The sequence below is a fragment of the Propithecus coquereli genome, unplaced genomic scaffold (genome assembly GCF_000956105.1).
Source record: "Propithecus coquereli isolate 6110/MARCELLA unplaced genomic scaffold, Pcoq_1.0 Scaffold179, whole genome shotgun sequence".
NCBI lineage: Eukaryota > Metazoa > Chordata > Mammalia > Primates > Indriidae > Propithecus > Propithecus coquereli.
This window is the reverse complement of record NW_012142634.1, coordinates 2,362,820-2,381,304: the sequence shown is the minus strand read 5'-3', so window position 1 is coordinate 2,381,304 and position 18,485 is coordinate 2,362,820. Positions and strand designations below refer to the sequence as shown.

At 47.1% G+C, this 18,485-nt stretch overlaps 1 protein-coding gene across 1 annotated transcript in view; it reads left to right on the top strand.

The window, feature by feature from the left end:
- Positions 1-2,109: 2,109 nt before the first annotated feature.
- The window catches only part of TACC2 (transforming, acidic coiled-coil containing protein 2), a 169,735-nt gene continuing 153,359 nt past the window's right edge, over positions 2,110-18,485 (top strand). Inside the window, exon 1 of the mRNA XM_012642429.1 lies at positions 2,110-2,192. Within this exon, the coding sequence (XP_012497883.1) occupies positions 2,110-2,192 (83 nt within the window). The remainder of the gene's footprint in view (positions 2,193-18,485) is intronic.

Sequence of the window (18,485 nt, the reverse complement as noted above, 5' to 3'; positions counted from 1 at the left end):
AGAATTGGGTGGTTGGGGAGAGGACTTTTCCACTCGTCCCAGTGGTGGGCAGGGCCAGAGTGGGTCTCCCTCTGCGCAATGTGGGGAACAACAACCCAAGAGGAGAGAGAAGGTTTCTAGTAACAAGGAGCCGGGAGCCAAAGGGAGCTCCGGGAAACTGGGGGGAGCTCTCCCGGCCTGGCTCCTGGTGCCCCCGTGAGACTGCAAACTCCTCAAGGACAGGGACTGTGACTCATGGGTCTTGGTCTCCCCCAGGCACCCAACACGCCACGTGCAGAGGTCTGAGCTGCATCCCCTGGAGGAAAGGGAAGCCGTTTCTAATTCACACAAAGACCCCCCCCTTTTTGCTCATATGCCATGCACTTGGCCCAGAAGAACGCCACCTTCCGATTTTCACGAAGGTACCCGATAGGCTAGGAAATGTCCTGCCCTGTGGATTTGGATCATCTGCTAGATTTCAGCAAGGTAGAAGGAAACGAGGTCTTGTGCTAACCGTCTTCAAAAGTGTGTTCCGCGTGTAACACTAGTTTTATGAGATGTTAACAGGTGGTTTATAAACAAAGAATCCTGTGATCAAAAAATTTGGGGAAACTGAGTCAAAATTCAAAAACTTATTTTACTGTAGAACTTCTCAGAACTTCTACCATGCCTTCGTGCACTGTGAATTTCTAAAAGGGGGCTAAGTAGGGTAGCACTTCTCAAACTCACTTGACCATAGAACACTTTTCTACGGTCACTTCCCTCCAGGAAGACCTGGTGATCCATGATATGCACTATTGGTTGTGAGTGACAAAAATCCAGCCTGTACCAGCTAAGGTAGAAAGGAGAAAGCAAGGCGTCATCCTATGGGCCTGGACCCTGTGTGCAGAATAAGGCCGGACCGCAGGGCCGAATGGACCGAGCGAGGCCTTGACCCGCCAGGACCCCCTCTGCCTGTGATATCAGCTTTCCTCCACCTGCTCTACTCTCCTGCAGTAGGCTGCTTCCTCCGCAATGGCTAGAAACCGGGCCTCTGGTGACTCCCGCATTCACCTTCCCCAGAGCCGCCACCAGATTCTGCGACTCTGGTTCTTCCCAGAGTCCTCGGGGAGGTCCTGGCTTGACCCAAGTCTGGTGCACACTCCAGTGGGGCACCATGACTGGCATTTTCCACAAGAACCTCAGCGACAGACATGTGGGTGGAACAGTTCTTTAAAAGAAGGCAGTAGCAGCGCTGCTGGTGTGGCGGTTTCACGCGGGACTCCCTGAAAGGCGGCAGACCTGCTCCCAACACAGGAGCGTGCGTTGTTTGTGGGAGGGGGGCGCGGGGCCACCGCTGGGTAAAAGACAACCGCTGCTTTGGGAAATACGGCTTGGGGTTTACCAAAGCCCTGTCCCCTCTTCTGATTTTTATATTATACCAAAATGAGCATCATTTAAATTGAGTTTTTAAAAATCTCATCTCTTTCTGTCCTGTGATTTGACGTTTTGACTGAGTCTTATATTTTTGCATCTTGGTTTTAAAAATCAGCTCGTCCGTGGATAAGCTTATTGTGAAGGAAAAGGTGCCCGACTCTCAGAGCGGTTAGGGTAGCAAATGGGTGGGTCTAGGTTTCCAAAGGCTCAACATTTTCTTCCTTCAGTTGGTTTTGACTTTTTCGAGGTTTACCGCTGAATTCTAGTGTGTAAAACCATTTGCGGTGGGGGAAGGAAAGTGTATTTTCAGCTTAGTGGAGCCACACACAAACTAGACACTTTCAGGTCTTAGTTTAAATACTTTCACTTCCCCTAGGGAACGAATGGCCCCAAGTACAGCAGATGTCCCCAGTTTTGGTTTCCTGCTCAGTGGGAACTGCTTGTTTAATCGTGTTTCTTCTCCACTCGATGAGAGTAGGGGCCACCTTGCATTGCTTCCCATATATCCTCAAAGCCTAGCTCAGGATCTGAGCCTAGCTCAGAGCAGCAGGTGCTCCGTTGGATCATAAAGCAAAGGAACAACCTTAATCTTGAATGCAGTGGTCGGTGGCCTATGGATAAATGTTTTTGTGTTTTCAGACTCCTATCTGATTTCCTTCCCAATTTCTCTTTCTTCTGGCCTAGAGAACTTCATCGGCTCAGAGTCCAAGGTCCATGCAGCCACCTGGGGACAGTCAAAATATAAAAAGGAAGCAGCAGGACACACCCGGAAGCCCTGACCGTGGGGACTTGTCCAGGTAGGGGCCGGCTCTGGAGGACGACGCAGCCCAAGGCCCGGCCAGCTCACTGCCTGCTCCGCCTCTGCTTTGCTCCATTCGCTTTAGAAAATGGACCTTAAAACACACACTGGGGTCCCCACGGGTGAGATTTTTGAGGCAGTGGCTCATGGGCCTCTTTGTGACTGGCTAGACCTACATGATTAGAAAATTAATACTGTTTTTCTGCCCAAAGATAAAATTAATCATTATAGACTTCCATTCCAGCCACAGTCCAGGTTATCTTCATTGTCATAACTTAAAATGGAAAAGGTCAAGAATTCCAAGGGGCTTATTGGGTGTCTAATCTGTGGCTAAGTGGGTCTGTGTCCTGGCACGGGGGCCATTGTGGGCACTGGACCATGAAAACAGAGGATTCAGAGAACAATTACTAAAGCCACCCGAGCCCTCAGTCCCAGGGAGGCTGATGGATGAATTCTAGAAACCAACTGTAGCAGTGGAATGTGGCCAGTGCTGGGGTGGCCCATCGGTCACTGGTCCTCACTGGTCTCCCCACCAGGGCTCTCTATTGGACCTCTCCCCGTGTGTGCTTTGCACCCACAGATTTGGGGGCATTCACAAGCAGAGGGCATGCAGCCTTGAGCACTCAGCCCCGGGCAAGACACAGGCCAGGCACAGAGGATACAATTCACAACTGCTTGGGGTGCAACTCACAAACAGGCCCTGGATCTGGTTCAATAAACCCTCCCAAACAGTGGAAGCCCAGATCCCAGGAGTCTACAATTATAGGCCTTCAAGGAGCAAATGAACAGCAACTCCATGAAGCAAAAATGCAAAATGGAATGATAGGCCCCCATCATAGACAGTGAAACTTTGGGTCACGACATGCTTCATAATAGCTTTTCACAACCTTAGGACTCTAAGTGACATTTTTTGCTTTGGGTACATAAGAGCGACCCCTGGTGGCAGGAATTTCCATGCCTGGGGCATTATTTTCTGGGTGGCTGGGGCTGTGCGTTTCCAGAGGAGGCACTGGGAACCTCTTGGCAGGAGCTCTAGATTTCTTTAGGGAGATGGCAATCAGATGGGGCAGAGTGTTCTTTTGTGTTTGAGGGATCACATCACGGAAGGTTGCCTCAAACAGCTCCTTTGAGTCCCTGTGCTCTGCTAAAGGTAGTGCCTCTTTTGCCTCCCAAGACTGCTGTGGTTGTTCCACTTTCATGAACTTTTTATCAAGGTAACAGGACAGAGGTTTTAATATTTGGTTCTAACTGGACCTCTAAGTTGGCTCTGAATGACCATGAAACCAGTGATGGATTCATCTTTCCTGCAATCCCACACAAGGGAGGCCACTGCTGGCTGAGACCCAGGATCCAGCTCTTCTCTCTTCATCTTCCTGAGGTCCTGGGGTCACCCACGAGGCCTGGGAATCGTTGGAGGCCCGTGACACGGCCACACTGAAGAGTAGCAGCAGCTCAAAGGTCTTTTGTTGCTGGTTCTTCAGCCTTAGTCAATTATCATCTTTCCCTAGGAGAAGAATCGCCTCTCACTGGCAGGCAAATCGAGCACGAAAGAGAGGCCCTCCAAGAACAAGCCCCAAGAAGCAACTTCCTGTTCACAGTTAACACTGTGTGCATGTCTGTAGTGCAGGGCCCGGTGCTACCTCACTCAGAACTACCAACAGGCACCGGCCTCCCACTCTTGGGGGTTGACAGTCAGTCCTGAGTCCTTCTCTCCCAATTGAGGGCGGCTCCTGTGTGTGCCATTTCCGTGAGGACAGCAATAGCATTTAACATTGATTTTGCATATGGATGCCAGACACTAAGCCGAATGCTCTATGTGTACAGTAGAAAACCGTATTTTCGTTAAATCAATTCAGTTCCAATTCTGAGTCTTTACTCTGCCAGGCTGGCGAAAATGCCCATGGCCACCACCCTTGGGACTCCCCTCTCCTGAGTCTGCTCCTTTGAAGCCAGTACCCCCACTGTGGGGGTCGGTGGCCCAGGCCACGCTGCCCCTGAGGCCCTGTGATTGTGCTGCCACCCTGTCACAGTGGGCACGTGGAAATCCCTGGCGAGGCTGGGAGCCCATGGCCGTTCCCTTGGAGCCGGCCCCTCCCTGCTCACCCCCTCTGGGCCTGAAGACACCGTCTGGGAGCAGGAGGGACTCTCAGATGTTCCCCACTGTCCAGGGCCCTTTCTCTGTTCTCTCCTCATCCTCAAAGGCATTTGCCTTCTCCCTTGACCTCATCGGACAACCAGCATTTTTTTCTTCAAAGGATATAGGTTTTTGCAAAAGGTGAGAGGAGATAGTGACCTCAAACTGTTTCTGTTTTCTACTTGTAAAAACTCCAGAGACAGAAAGCACAGAAGGGCCTTCAGGGGCTCCCTGCTGGGCATGGTTGCAGTGGAAGAATATAGGGAGAAAGACACACGTTAATGTTCCCAAAGATGTCTCTCTGCCTGTGCGTTATCTCCACTCAACAGATGAGGAAACTGAAGCTTGGAGCATTCTGTAATCTACTTAGCAGGAGAAAGTCCGTTGTTTCTCCTGAATTACACTAGAACATGGGGTTTATGCATCCCCAAAGGGGGTAAGTTCTTCACCTCCAATAGGGAGAGCACGGGGTCCCATCAGTTCGTCTGCCTTGCTTTCCGGGTGCCACGTGGTGGCGCTGTTGCAACTTAGCCCAGCATGGTCCAAACTCCCGCAGATGCTGGGAGGAGTCTCTGTGTGATGTCCAGCCCTGGGTTCTTGAGGGAGGATAGTCCCGTCCTCCTAGCATGAAGCTTAAGCCCAGGCAGCGCCTCCTGCTGCCCAGCAGTGTCCGCCCCAGCATGGCTGCCCGTGTCTGGACTGGTTCCTGCCCCACCCTCCTTGGGTACCAACAACCAGGGATTGCACAGAGTTTTCCTTTTAGACCCTCAGAACACGAGCGATTTTATCAGACAGCCTTTCCCCAGATAATGGAGCTATTAACATTAGGTTGTACTAGAGGATATTACCGTTTTTGTAGGTCAAAAATTGTTGGACATTGGCCGTTTGCTGTGCTTCAACATCACGCCTGCTCATCCTTCGGAGGAAGGCCCCGGGTGGCACTTCAGAGACGACTGGCTGTTCTCAGGGAGTGACCCTGAGTGATTCCTGGGTCAAGTCCTGGCACCTCTGTCACTGACGGAGGGAGAGTGGAAACTCAGCAGCCTGCAGCCTTAGCCCTTATCAACCTTGAACACGCATCAGAATCACCTGCCAGGCTGGTTAAAACACGGATTGCTGGGCCTCACCTGCAGGGTCCGATTCTGCAGGTCTGGGGCGAGGCCTGAGGATGAGCATTTCTAGCAAGTTCCCAGGCACTAGTACTGTGGCCCAGGGACCACACTCTGGGGGCTGCTGCGTTAATGCCACGCAGCTGTGTGACTGCCTTGGCCCGATGCTCTTGGGGTTCAGACGAGGCCTGAGGGCTGGCGTGGACAAGGAGAGTCTCCTGGCAGGGGCAGGGGAACTTGAGTGAAAGGGGCAGGCCGTGGGGGCCATTCCAGGTGGGGGCAGAATTCCTGAGTCGGACCCCTCTAGGATTGAGCAGGAGGTGAGCAGGGCCCGAGGTGCACATTCTCTAGAAGCAAGGCAGGAGGAGTGGGGCCAGGCTGAGGAGAGTTTGTGGGTCAGGTGAGAGTTTGAGGGTTTGTCCTTCGGGTAAAATGAAGCTAGGAGAGTGCCTTGTGGGTGGTTGGTTTGTTTGCTTTTAAACGAGGGCTTATGCATTGCCAGGGAAGAGATGAGAAGATAAATTTAGGGGCACCTAATTGGTGCCCTGGAAGGGTGGAAGCTGGAAAGGGCAGGAAGGGCTGTCTTTGCTGCGGGACGTGGCCAGGATGCAATCCCAAGGGAGAAGCCTGGAACCCGGTGACTGCCTGGGTGTGGACAGAAAAGGTGGAGTCAAAGAAGATGCTACGGTTCTGGCCCAAGAACCCCAAAAAGATCCCACATTAGACACTGGGACAACCAAAGTGAGCGAGGGCTGCTGTGGGGAAACTGTGATCCGTTTGAGAGAGGCTGAAGGAAGGACCCTCCTCGCCTGCTGGGAAGCCTGCACCCCCTCCCCCGCCCCCGGCCTTTCAGCAGCTCCTGGCAGCAGGCAGGAGTGACAGTTTAATGGGATGATTGCGGCGGGTTATGGCCCTAAATCCTATGATAGCCTCATGGCGGTTGCAAGTATTTGTGCAGGTTACTCTCAGCTAGGTCAGCTCATTCCAGTGCTCTTATTTTTGTGCCTTTATATTTAGGCCGGGCGTGATGGCTCATGCATGTAATTTTAGCAGTTTGGGAGGCTGAAGTGGGAGGACTGCTTGAGGCCAGGAGTTTAAGACCAGCCTGAGCAACATAGCAAGACCCACTCTCTACAAAAAATAGAAAAAATTAGCCAGGCCTGGTAGTGCACGCCTGTAATCCCAGCTACTCAGGAGGCTGAGGCAGGAGGATCGCTTGAGCCCAGGAGCTCGAGGTTTGCAGTGAGCTGTGATAAGGCCCCTGCACTCCAGCCTGTATGAGGGAACAAGACCCTGTCTCAAAAACTAAAATGAAAAAAACCAAAAGTGTATTTAAGTATAGGAGCAGACCAGGGTTGGAGTGAAGCAGAGTAAATGAAATCACATGAGTGGTCTCCCAGTCTCTTCTGATCATAAGATTTACGTGGGTGTTCAGGAAATATATACACTCCTAAGCCCCAACCCAGTCCTGAAACAGAATTGCTTTCATGGAGTAATCTGTATTTTTAATAAACAGCGCAGGTGATTCTTTTGAGCAGGGAAATTTGTGGAATGGTGAGCTGTTGCCAGGCTCACCTTACCAGGATTGCCTGGGGCACCAGCTGAAAACTCGTTTCCTGACCCCTCCCTCGAAGAGTCTAAGCCAGTAGATTTGGGATGAAACCCCCAAATGTGTGTTTTTAATAAGAAGTCCATGTGGTTCTTATGATAAAGCAAGTCTGGGAAACACCGGGGCCCAGGCCAATAAAGATAGCTAACTTTTATTTGCTCTTAGGTAAACTTTAAAATTAAGGCTCAGAATTTGGGGATAATTAACATTCAGACAGATATTTATTGGGCATCCGTTCTGTGCCTGATGCTGGCCACATGAGCCGTGGGGTCTCTGCTCCAGTGGACAAAAATACCTTGTAGTCAGGGAGTCAGACACCGAACAAGGCAACAGGAGAGAGCCGCTTTCAGGAGACAGGGGTGTGATAGACGGTTAACGGGGAGGAGGTGGCGCCTTTAGGTTAGATTCGTGGTTCTCAAAGTGGGGTTCCTGCTCCGCATCACCTGGGAACTTGTTAGAGATGCAGATTCTTGGGCCCCACCCCCAACTCGCTGAATCAGAAACTCCGTGTGGGACCAGCTCCTCTGTGTTTTAGGCCCCTCGGGGATTGGCACCTGCGCACAATCTAGGAGCCCACGCATTCCAGGTGGAGGGACAGGGGTGCAAAGGACTTAAGGAAGAACGAATGTGATGTGTGAGAGAAACGGGAGCAGCGAGGCCGTGAGAGGGGGTGAGGGGGACAGGTCTGCCAGGCTGGGGACTTGAAGGCCCAGGTAAGAGGTGCTGATTTCGCTCTGGCTGCTGAGTGGACAATGCAAGGGGCAGGACTGGAGCCAGGAGGTCAGAGAAGGGGCCCATGCAGACCCGAGGCAGGATGCGGTGTGAACTCGGGCAGGGCTTCTCAGCCTTGCTCTCATTATCACTCACTCCCCACGCCCCACGAGCAACTTTCGAGAGACATTTCATTCCCGATTGGCCTCCCCTCTCCAAGAAACTTCAACACCGTGGATGTATATGTTTATGTACTATAGCTTTTGAGGCCGCAAACTATTGTAACATCTAGGAATTTTTTCACCTCTCGAGAGCCAGTTTTTACCCCCTGCGCCCCCATGATCTTTGGCCACTGAGAACGCTCACAGTGACGCCTGTTAAGATGGAGAAAGGTGTGCGGCTGTGAATAGTTTAGATGTTTAGGAGCTAGAGACGCCGGCACTTGGTAATGAGTTGGATTTAGAAGGAGGGAGAAAAGAATTGAGGGAGATTCCTGAAGTTTTGGCTTGAGCACCTGGGCAGCTGGGACGAGGAGCCGAGATGTGGAAAACGTTAAGGTCGGAGGTGTCTGTTCCATGGGCACAGACTTCATCTCCAGGAGGAAATCCTGTGGGCGCCAGGTGAACCTGGCAGGACGGTGTGCCTACCCTCCCAGACCTGCCTCACGGAGGGCCTGCCGCCTGTGAAAGAAAAGCAGGGTTCTCCTTTCTGCTTCAGGGACGGCTCACTTCCTGCTACACGCCCAACACCTTAAGCACCCCATCCTTCCTTGTGTCCCCAAGAAAGAACGTTTCCTAGGTTTCTGAGTCCATTTAATAAACGTGGGCCTACTGCCTCCCACGGGTCAAGTTCCGGGCTGGGCCAGAGGTGCAAGGATGAGCAAGACATGGCAGTGCAGTCATAGAGAAAGGCATGGAGACGAATAATTCTAGAACAAGCTAAATGCTCTTGGTGGGGTCTCTGGGAGCACAGGGCTCTGCTGGGGGAACCAGGAGAGTACTCTCCAGGGGAGCTTTCTGGGAGCTGGGTCTTCAAAACTTAGCAGAATAGGGGATTGTGGGGAAAGGACAGTTCCAGGAGAGAGAACAGCTGTAATTATTATAGATCTACAGGAAACAGAATTTAGGAAGAAATAGACTCCTTGGTCTTTTAAATAGGGTATTTCAGAGCTTCTTTACATCTAGGAGATAAGAGAAGTAGCATATTGGTTAAGCTTAACCTCTTGGCTTTTTCAGAAGACAGACTCCTACTTAGAACAAAAACTTGGTGTTTCAGTACCAGCAGCTATGGGGAAGGGTAGAGAGATGGTTTGAAAAAATGAAATGGGCTTCAAATTGAAGGCAGAGATGTTTTCTACCTCACCTCCCACTGCCATTTGTGGAATCCGTCTACCTCCAGCTGGGCTTGGGCCCAGGGATACACACACTGCCTCCCCTCGTGGCTCTGTGTAGATGACTGTAGATGACCCAAGGGGGCCACAGAAGGAAACCTAGCTCAGAGAGGTTAAGGGACTTGCCCCAGGTCCCACAGATGCCACCCCAAACCCAGACTCCTAACGGTACGCTGACTCCCACAGGTGTCTGAAAGTATTTGTGTTGTGGTCTCCATAATTAGAAAGTAAACTTTAGTCAGTCCTTAACATTTAATTTTCCTGTAAACAGGCTCAGTTCTTCAAAACAGAAAAAACTGTGTTAGGAGCAGCGGCTGGGCCAGCTCTTAATGACTGAGCTGCACGCTCCCTAAGTGGCCTCACTCTGTTCCTTCCAAACAAACTTGGGGACTCCAGGATCGGGAAGGACGCCCAAGCTCCTGCCCAGCCGGGCCTGTCGGGCAAAGCTGAGAGCAGCTCCACCCTCCCCGTCCTGCTTCTGACTCACTATTTATCCCTGGCAGGAAGTAAACGCAGGGCGGAGAGTGCGGGGGTGGGGTGTGCTCCTGACTTTTGACACTGGCTAAGAAAGAAGATCATGTGCTGAATTAGGTGTGTTGTCTGCTTTCTGCTCCTCTGGTTTCAACCAAGCAATTTGAAGCTTTAAAAAAGAGGAGTATTTTTCCATTATGAGATAATACCCATTCATTGTAACAACTTGGAACACAGAGAAAAGTGAAAAGTAGAGTAGAAAAAAAAATCACCAATGCCCTTACCAGCTACAGACAACCACTCTGAAAATTTTAGTGTGTTTCCATCACACTCTTGTGTTTCTTTCTAGTTCTTTTCTTTACCAATTGTGAGATAGCTATATTTCTTTAGATGGCATGGTATATTAGGGGTATATACATATTATATATACATACATAATACGTATATAGACACACACCCCTCCCTCTTCCATCCACAGTTTCTCCATTAGTTAACATCTTGCATTAGTGTGGTATATTTGTTACAATTATTTAATAAGCCAATATTGATATATTATTATTAACAAAAGTCAGTACAGTAAATCTTCCCTTTTTGTTGCAGATAGGATAGGTTCTTTTTTATTTTATTTTATTTTATTTTAGACACAGGGTCACCCAGGCTAAAAGTACAGAGACCTCATGATCTCAGCTCACTGTAACCTCAAACTCCTAGGCTCAAGTGATCCTCCCACCTCAGCCTCCTGAGAAGCTGGGAGTACAGACATGTGCCACCATGTCCAGCTAATTTTTAAAGTTTTTGTAGAAACAGGGTCTCACAATGTTGCCCAGGCTGGTTTTGAACTTCTGGCCTCAAACAATCTTCCCACCTGGGCCTCCCAAAGTGCTGGGATTAGAGACATGAGCCACTGCACCTGGCCAGGATAGGTTCTTGATAACTGCAACTTTAAGTGAAACAATGTATAACAAAACCAATTTTTTTCCTCCCTTCAAAGTTATAATGAAACCACATGGAACAAAACAACGTTATTGGAAGACCTGCTGTGGGTTGTTTTGCTAAAAGCCACAGATTCCAAAACCCTAGCGATGACATTTAAGTGAGGACTTACTGTAGTTTACATTAAGACTCACTGTATTGTGCACTGTATGATTTGACAAATGCATAATGTTGCGTATCCACATTACAATATTACCTGCCTTAAAAATCCCCTGTGCCGCACACGTTCGTCCCCCCCTCTCACCCCCAAATCCCTGGCAATCCCTGATCTTTTTACTGTCTTTATAGTTTCTTTATTTTTTATTACTTTTTTTATTGGTAGAAAATACGTACTATGAGGTATCTAAATCTGAGAGTTTGGGGGATATTTACACTTCTGTACACCTATGTTATCACAGCCAACTCTAGATTCAGGTTATTTCATCACCCAAAAATGTTCTTTTATGTTCTTTCCCACTCAAAAGTCCTGTCCGAGAGTACCAACCATTCTGAGTTCTCTCACCATTGATTGGTTTTGCCAGTTCTTGAACTTCATATACATGGGATCCAACACTATGTGTGCTTTGTTATCTGGTTTCTTTTAAACACTACTTGTTGATTTTTTAATTATTATTTTTTATTGTGAACATAACATTTATCATCTTAACCATGTTACATGTTAAGTGTACAGTTCAATAGTGTTAGGTATATTCACATTATTGTGTGACTCATGTCTATAGCTTCTCAAGGTACAAGTTGAGGTCACTGACTTGAAACCTTTCAAAAATATAGGCATTTTAGTGCAATGTCGCTCTAATTTGCCTTATCCCATAAATTTTGATATTTGTGTTTTCATTTTTGTTCTGTTCATTACTTTCTAATTTCCCTTTTGATTTCTTCTTTGACTTATGGGCTATTTAAAAGTGTTATTTAGTTTCCAAATAATTGGGGATTTTCCAGATATCTTTCTGTTATTGATTTCTAATTTAATTCCATTATGGCCAGATAAAATACTTCTTATAATTTGAATCATCTTAAATTTATTGAGACTTTTTCAATGCACAGAATATGATCTGCCTTGTAAATGTTCCATCTGTCCTTGAAAAGAATGTGTGTGGTTTTTTTTTTTTTTTTTGCTGTTACTCGATGGTGTTTAAAAGGTGTTAAATTAGGAAATGTTGGATGATAATGTTGTTCAGGTCTTCTGTATCCATACTAATAAAAAAATTAAGTGCCTTTGTTGTAGGCAGCATATAGTTAGGTCTTGTTTTATTAATCCTCTCTGAAAATCTCTGCCTTTTAATTGGAGCATTTATAACAATTATATTTAATGTGATTATTAATACGATTGGTTTAATTCTACAGTCTTATTATTTGTTTTCTGTCTGTCCATCTCTATTTTTGTTTTTTTCCTCTTTTTTGCTTTTTGTGGGCTAATTTATTATTTTTATTCTATTTTCTCTCTTTTGACTTATTAGCTTAATATTTGTATTGTTTTGGTGGTTGCATTAGGAACTATAATATACATTTTTAATATATCACAATCTGCTTTTAAGTGATATTATACCATTTCATGTATATTAAAAGAGTCTTGGCCTGGCGCAGTGGCTCACGCCTGTAACCCTGATTGTTTGAGCTCAGGAGTTCGAGACCAGCCTGAGCAAGAGCGAGACCCCGTCTCTACTAAAAATAGAAACAAATTAATTGGACAACTAAAAATATATAGAAAAAAAAAATTAGCCGGGCATGGTGGCGCATGCCTGTAGTCCCACCTACTCGGGAGGCTGAGGCAGAAGGATTGCTTGAGCCCAGGAGTTTGAGGTTGCTGTGAGTTAGGCTGATGCCACGGCACTCTAGCCGGGGCAACACAGACTCTGTCTCAAAAAAAAAAAAAAAAGGAGTCTTGCAACAGTATACTTCCATTTCTTCCCTTCTGACCTTTGAGCTATTGTCATTTGCTTCTACGTAAGTTACAAATGCCATAATAGATGTTATTACTTTTGCTTTAAACATCTAATTACCTCTTAAAAGAAATTGAAATAATAAGGAAAAAACACTATATTTACCTGAATAGTCATGATTTCTGGTGTTCTTTATTTTTGGGGGTAGATCCTGATTAGCATCTGATAGTCCTTTCTGCACGAAGGACTTCCTTTAACATTTCTTGAAGTGTAGGTCTGCTTGTGGTTATTATTTTATCTTTTCGTATGCCTGGAAAAATCTCTATTTCACCCATGTTTTAGAAAGGTATTTTCTCCAGGCAAACAGTTCTAGGTCGACAGTTTTTTTCTTTCAGCACTTTACTGATTCTGTCCCATGCATTCTGGCTGGCGTTGTTTCCAACAAAAATTTGATGTCATCCTTACTTTTGTTCTTCTGTCTTTTTCCTGCTGGCTGCTTTTTTCACTTTTTCACTGGTTTTAAGAAACTTGGTTACGATATGCCTTGGTGTATATTTCTTCCTATTTCTTATGCTTGGAGTTAGACGAGACTTTTGGATATATGGGTTTATAGTTCATATCGTATTTGGAAATTTTTCAGTCATTATTTCTTCAAATTTTTTAGTCTCCCCCATCCTTTGGGGACTTCTGTTACATACATATTCAGACTCTTGACGTTGTTCCACAGCTCACTGAGGCTCTGTTTATTTGTTTGTTTTTTCAGTCTGTATTCCCTCTGTGTTTTGTTTTGGAGCATTTTTGTTATTCACCCATCTTTTTCTCTGCAGTGGCTAGTCTTTCATTAATCTCACCCGGCGTGCTTTCACTTTAAACATCACAGGTTGCATCTCTAGAAGTTTGATTTGGGTCTTTTTTATATCTTTCATCTGTGCTTAACATGCTCAGTCTTTCCTCCCGCCTCCTGAATGTACGGAATACAGTCACAATACTTTTAAAAATATCCTTGTGTGCCAATTCCATCATCTGTGTGATTTCTGGGTTCAGGAAAAATTACTTGATTTTTCTTTTCATTGTGGGTCATATTTTCCTGCTTCTTTGCATGCTAGACATTGCAGACTTTAAGCTTTTAGCTTCTGGATATTCCTGTATTCCTATAAATACCCTTGAAGTTTGCTCTGGGATACAGTTAAGTTATTTGGAACAGCTTAATCCTTTTGGGTCTTGCTTTGTTAGGTGGGACCAGAGGTGAGATTAGTTTTCCCCACTGTTGAAGCAAGACCCTTCTTAGTACTCTAACAGATGCCCCGTGAGTTATGAGGTTTGCCACTCTGGCTGGCGAGAACAGGAACTATTCCCAGCTCTGTGTGAGTTTCGAGCCAGGATTATTCCCCCCTAAACCTTTCAGGTGGTCTCTACTTAGTCTCAGGTGGTTTCTGAGCATGCACGTGCTGATCAGTACTTTGCTGTCTCTGGAGTTCTCTCTCTGCCGAGCCCTCTTCTCTCTGGGACTCCACCCTGGGAGCTCCACTGCCTGGGTCTGCCCAGCACCCAGCTCTGTCTCCTGCAGTCAGGCAGACTGTCGGGCTCTACGTGGAACCCCTTCCCTGTGCCACTTTCTCCAGGCCTTTGGCTGCGCAGCGGCAGGGCTTACCTCGTCCTTGTCTATCTCCAGAGACCACTGCCCTGCCCTTCCTCTGTCTCCGTTGGTAGCCAACTTCCCCGCTACTCCCTCTTACAGTGCATAATTCTTCCTGTGACATTTTCCAGCTCAGGCTCTCTGAAAACATTGAAAAGCCATCATATCAAGTTTCTTTCTTTCCTTTTAACTGGGAATGCAGCAAAACACCTGGCATTTACTTTAGGAGAGGTGTGGAGACCCTTCTAGAAGAAAAGAATAAGAGAGAGGAGGCCGTGGGCAAATGTTATTTCTCTTTTCTCCTCAAGAGCTCCTTGTATCACCAACACTTGCAGTTCCCTTGTGTCTTTTTATGGCCTCAAATGCCAACTTTGACAGCAGTTAATCTTCCCAAACTTGTCACTGCAGCTGTGTTAGTGCTAGGAAGGGGCCCCAATGGTCTTTGCGTCTTTGACATTGAACCAGCTTGGCTTCCAGGAATGCTGACTCGTCAGCTTTTCCCTCCCCATTTAGTCAGTGGGATTACAGACAGACACATCTCAACAAAATAGGCTGGCAACTGGGATTGACTCTTAAAAGACACCCTTAATCACATTTTGGAGCTCAGTACACAGGAGCTCAGTCTCAGATGGGTGACGCTGGTGACATCTTATAGTTCAGAGAATGCCTCAAATTCTCTGAAAGATGTACACTCATCAAGGGACATTTCCACTATGCTCCCTGTTTTGTACTATGTTTACTGTGGCAGGAAAATGATTTTAGAAGTCTTACCAAGAAAGGATATGAGTGGTGGCAGGCATCTGTAGTCTCAGGTACTTAGGAGGCTGAGCCAGGAGGATCGCTTGAGCCCAGGAGTTGGAGGCTGCAGTGAGCTATAATCACGCCACTGCACTCTACCCCGGCAACAGAGTAAGAACAGCTCAAAAAAAAAAAGAAAGGATATGATAAAAATATGTTTAGCATTATTTCTTGTTCAAAAAACCCTCGTGGTGTCAAAATAAAATAAAAATGCCACAGAATCCAACTTTACAAGCAAAACTGTTGTTTGCATTTTTCCTTGAAACACTAGTGAATGTTTAACTTAAAATTATGGAAATATTTATATTTAGGGAAACATTCTACCAAATTCCTTGATTTGGGCTTATTAAAATTTTAAAGATCTTTATTGTGAATAAAAACAGACATCTCCAATGGGATAGTAGTTTTATTTTTGGTATTTGATCATTATGAAAAGTCTGAATGATCAGAAGTAATTATTGTACCAGAAATTTCTTGAAACGACTTGATGTTTTGTCGTGACAGTTCCTAGATACAGTTGAAGCACGACAGACAGACAGACAGGTAGATACGAGAGACACGGGGTTCCTTCTGGCTATGGGGAGTGCTTCTGTGCAACAGTCCAGCAGCCCCCTCCAGCAACCAGCCTGGGGATCCCAGAATTGGGTCATTCTGCTGCCTTTTGGGACCCCATAAGAGGGTTGCTGAAAAAGTTGGTTAAGAGATAGTTTTTAAATTTTCTTTGAAATTCAGTTTCCTGTCTCCATCCCTGCACCATGCTGGATAATAGATTCTCAAAAGTGGAGTGACACCTTGACCTTGAAGTTGTATCAGATTTCATCCTTGCCTACAGTGGCAAATTGCAGGCTGAATAGTAAGGATACTTTTCAGTTTAATCCACCCCTTCCCCACACACACACCGATCTTCCCAATAACTCTTCAGAACCTACAAATATTTTCCTTTCATCTATTGCCTGGGTTGCTCAAGCATCATGTACTTTTTCTATGGCAGAATGATCACAGGGGAGATAAAACTGGATTAAAAACGCAAAGCCAAGTCTGGCGATGCTGCCAAGGGCGGTGGGCTCCCAGGGCTCTATGCAGGGAGGGTTATCCGGGCAAGGTAAGACCATGTCTGTGGATCAGACCTAATCTGCTAGGGTTGCAAAGAAGTTTTTGAGGAGGTGCCTTTTGCCGTGAAATACCATGCTATAATTGTTCTGTTAACATGAGAATTCTTTCTTCTACATGAATCAGTTGGGATGTAAATTCCTTTTCCAAAGTCTCTAGAATAGGCGACGTATCCCACAACACAGGCGTCAACCTGAGTGAGCAGTTCTTGTGCCTATACAACCGTCAATTAAATGAATATATTCCTTCACTTATTTACTCATGCATCATTCAGTCATTCGCCAGGGTGTGGGCCAGTGCTAGACTAAGATACAAACATAGAGGCGCTCCCTCTAACTTCGGAGAGGTCACGCCCACGGGGAAGCAAATGAATAAACAGAAAACCATGGCAGATACTAAGAGTCTGTTTACAGGGTGTGGGGAGTGCCATACAGCCCTGGGAGGGGACAAGGGGGTCCCACCGGGGACAGGGTGCAGGGAGATCCTCCCGTGGAGGAGGGCTGAGAACTCCCAGCTGCAGAGGCTGGCATTGGCCCTGAGCCGAGGCACAAAGGAGCAGAGCACGTGTTTCTGGTTTACAAGCAGTTTCTGACCGTGGAGGTGAGAGGTAAGCACAGAGGGTGCTTTTATAGTGTGTTTTGAGAACTACACTTTTCGTGTTTTAAAGGGCATCTGAAATGTCCTTACCAATTCTTCTTCTGACTTAAGGCTGTGCCTTCCACAGTGTGGTCTGCAGCGTATCAGTCCCACACAATGTTCTACCAAAACAGGGGCAGAGGACGATTTCTGGGGAACAATAAGCTTGGGAAATTGTGTGCATATATCTTCTTCTTGGCTCACAATGCACAGGGTGTCTCCGAGTCTCTGGGACGTCCTGTAGTAAAGGAACTTGCTGAACCCCACGTCACCTAGCGCTTCGCACATTATCTAAAGACAAAGGAAGCTGCTTTCTTGCACACCTGTCAATCATATTAAGAAAAGCACTAAGTTGGGTTTGTAAAAGCCCCTGACAGAAGTGTAAACAATGGAGGGCGTGTACCAGGGCACTTCTGTTAGATCATTCTGGATCAATCCTCAGTGACTGTCATAGTTGTCCCAATCACTTATCAGGTTCTCAAGGAGACTGTTTCTTACCCCGTCTTCTCAGCTTGGGGCAGAAAAGGGAAAAAGAAAGACTGGGGGGGTGGGCAGATTATAGGTAACAGAGTACCTGAGAGAATCACCACTATTAATAGCCCTGCATGCAGCACCGGGCTTACCTGACTTAAGGTAGAGAAAAAAGCCATGCAAAGCAAAGGGCAAGAATAATGGCAGTGAGCTGACCGGGTGGCTGGCAGATGTTCAGCTGTGTCGTTGTGAAGATCTACACGGCCCCCGGATTAACCAGCTTTATTTTGACTTCTCGTCGGGAAGGATTGAAAACATTCTGGAGTTTAGTTTTCTTTCTTTGGACAGGACCTCAGACTTCCTTCCCTGAAGAAAAGTGATACGCAAAACCTGGCCCGTGGGCCAATTCAGATGTCGACAAGCCCTCAAAATGTGTGGGGAAATGAAGCACTTCAGTAATCCTAAACTGCGATCGGGCTTTCGGGAGCTGATTAATCACAGCCCTTCCCGCCAGATTCCAAATCAATTGTGAAATAGATGCTGGAGTCAGATGGAGACAAGAAAGCCAGCACTGTCAAAGCAAGGTGGGGCTAAAGGACATGTCAAAACTAGACTCCTCCTACAGTCCCTGAACCAGCCTTCCCCACGCAGCTTTATTTTGACTTCACGGCAGCAATGCTGTGAAGGGCAGGAGGGCTGGCCCCAGCGAGCTCGTCACAGGCAAATGGCCGCACTGTGGGCAGGCTCAATGGCAACCTCAAACACCCTAGTGGGGAAGCTGGAACCTTGGGGGCCGGCTGTCCTCAGCTCACCAATCAGGCAAGTCTCCCCTCCTCCTGTGGAGGTGACCATGACGGGGCAGAGAACATGGCAGTAGCATCGTATTTCGCTGAGAGCTCAGAGTAGTTGTGAAACTCTCCAATTTGAGGGCCAAGGCAGGAATGTGGGGAGCTGGGGAACACCCCCCAGCTCTCACACCCCCTCATCTCTGCTGCCGCTGTCACCACTGCTAATGTGTATTCGGGTTGGTAGATCCCAGGGGCTGCAGTCTGTCTTCCAGAATACCTGAAACTGGGTAATTTATAAGGAAAAATAATTGATTTCTTGCAGTTATGGAAGCTAAGTCCAGGGTCAAGGGGCCACAGCTGGTGAGGGCCTTCTTGCTGGCGGGGGCTCTCTGCAGAGTCCCGAGGCAGCGCAGGGCATCACGTGGGGAGGGGCTGAGTGTGTTCTCAGGCCTCTCTTCCTCTTGTAAAGCTGCTGGTCCCACCCTCGTGGTCACCCATTAATTCATTAATACATGAACAGATTATTCATGAGGACAGATCCCTCGAGACCCAATC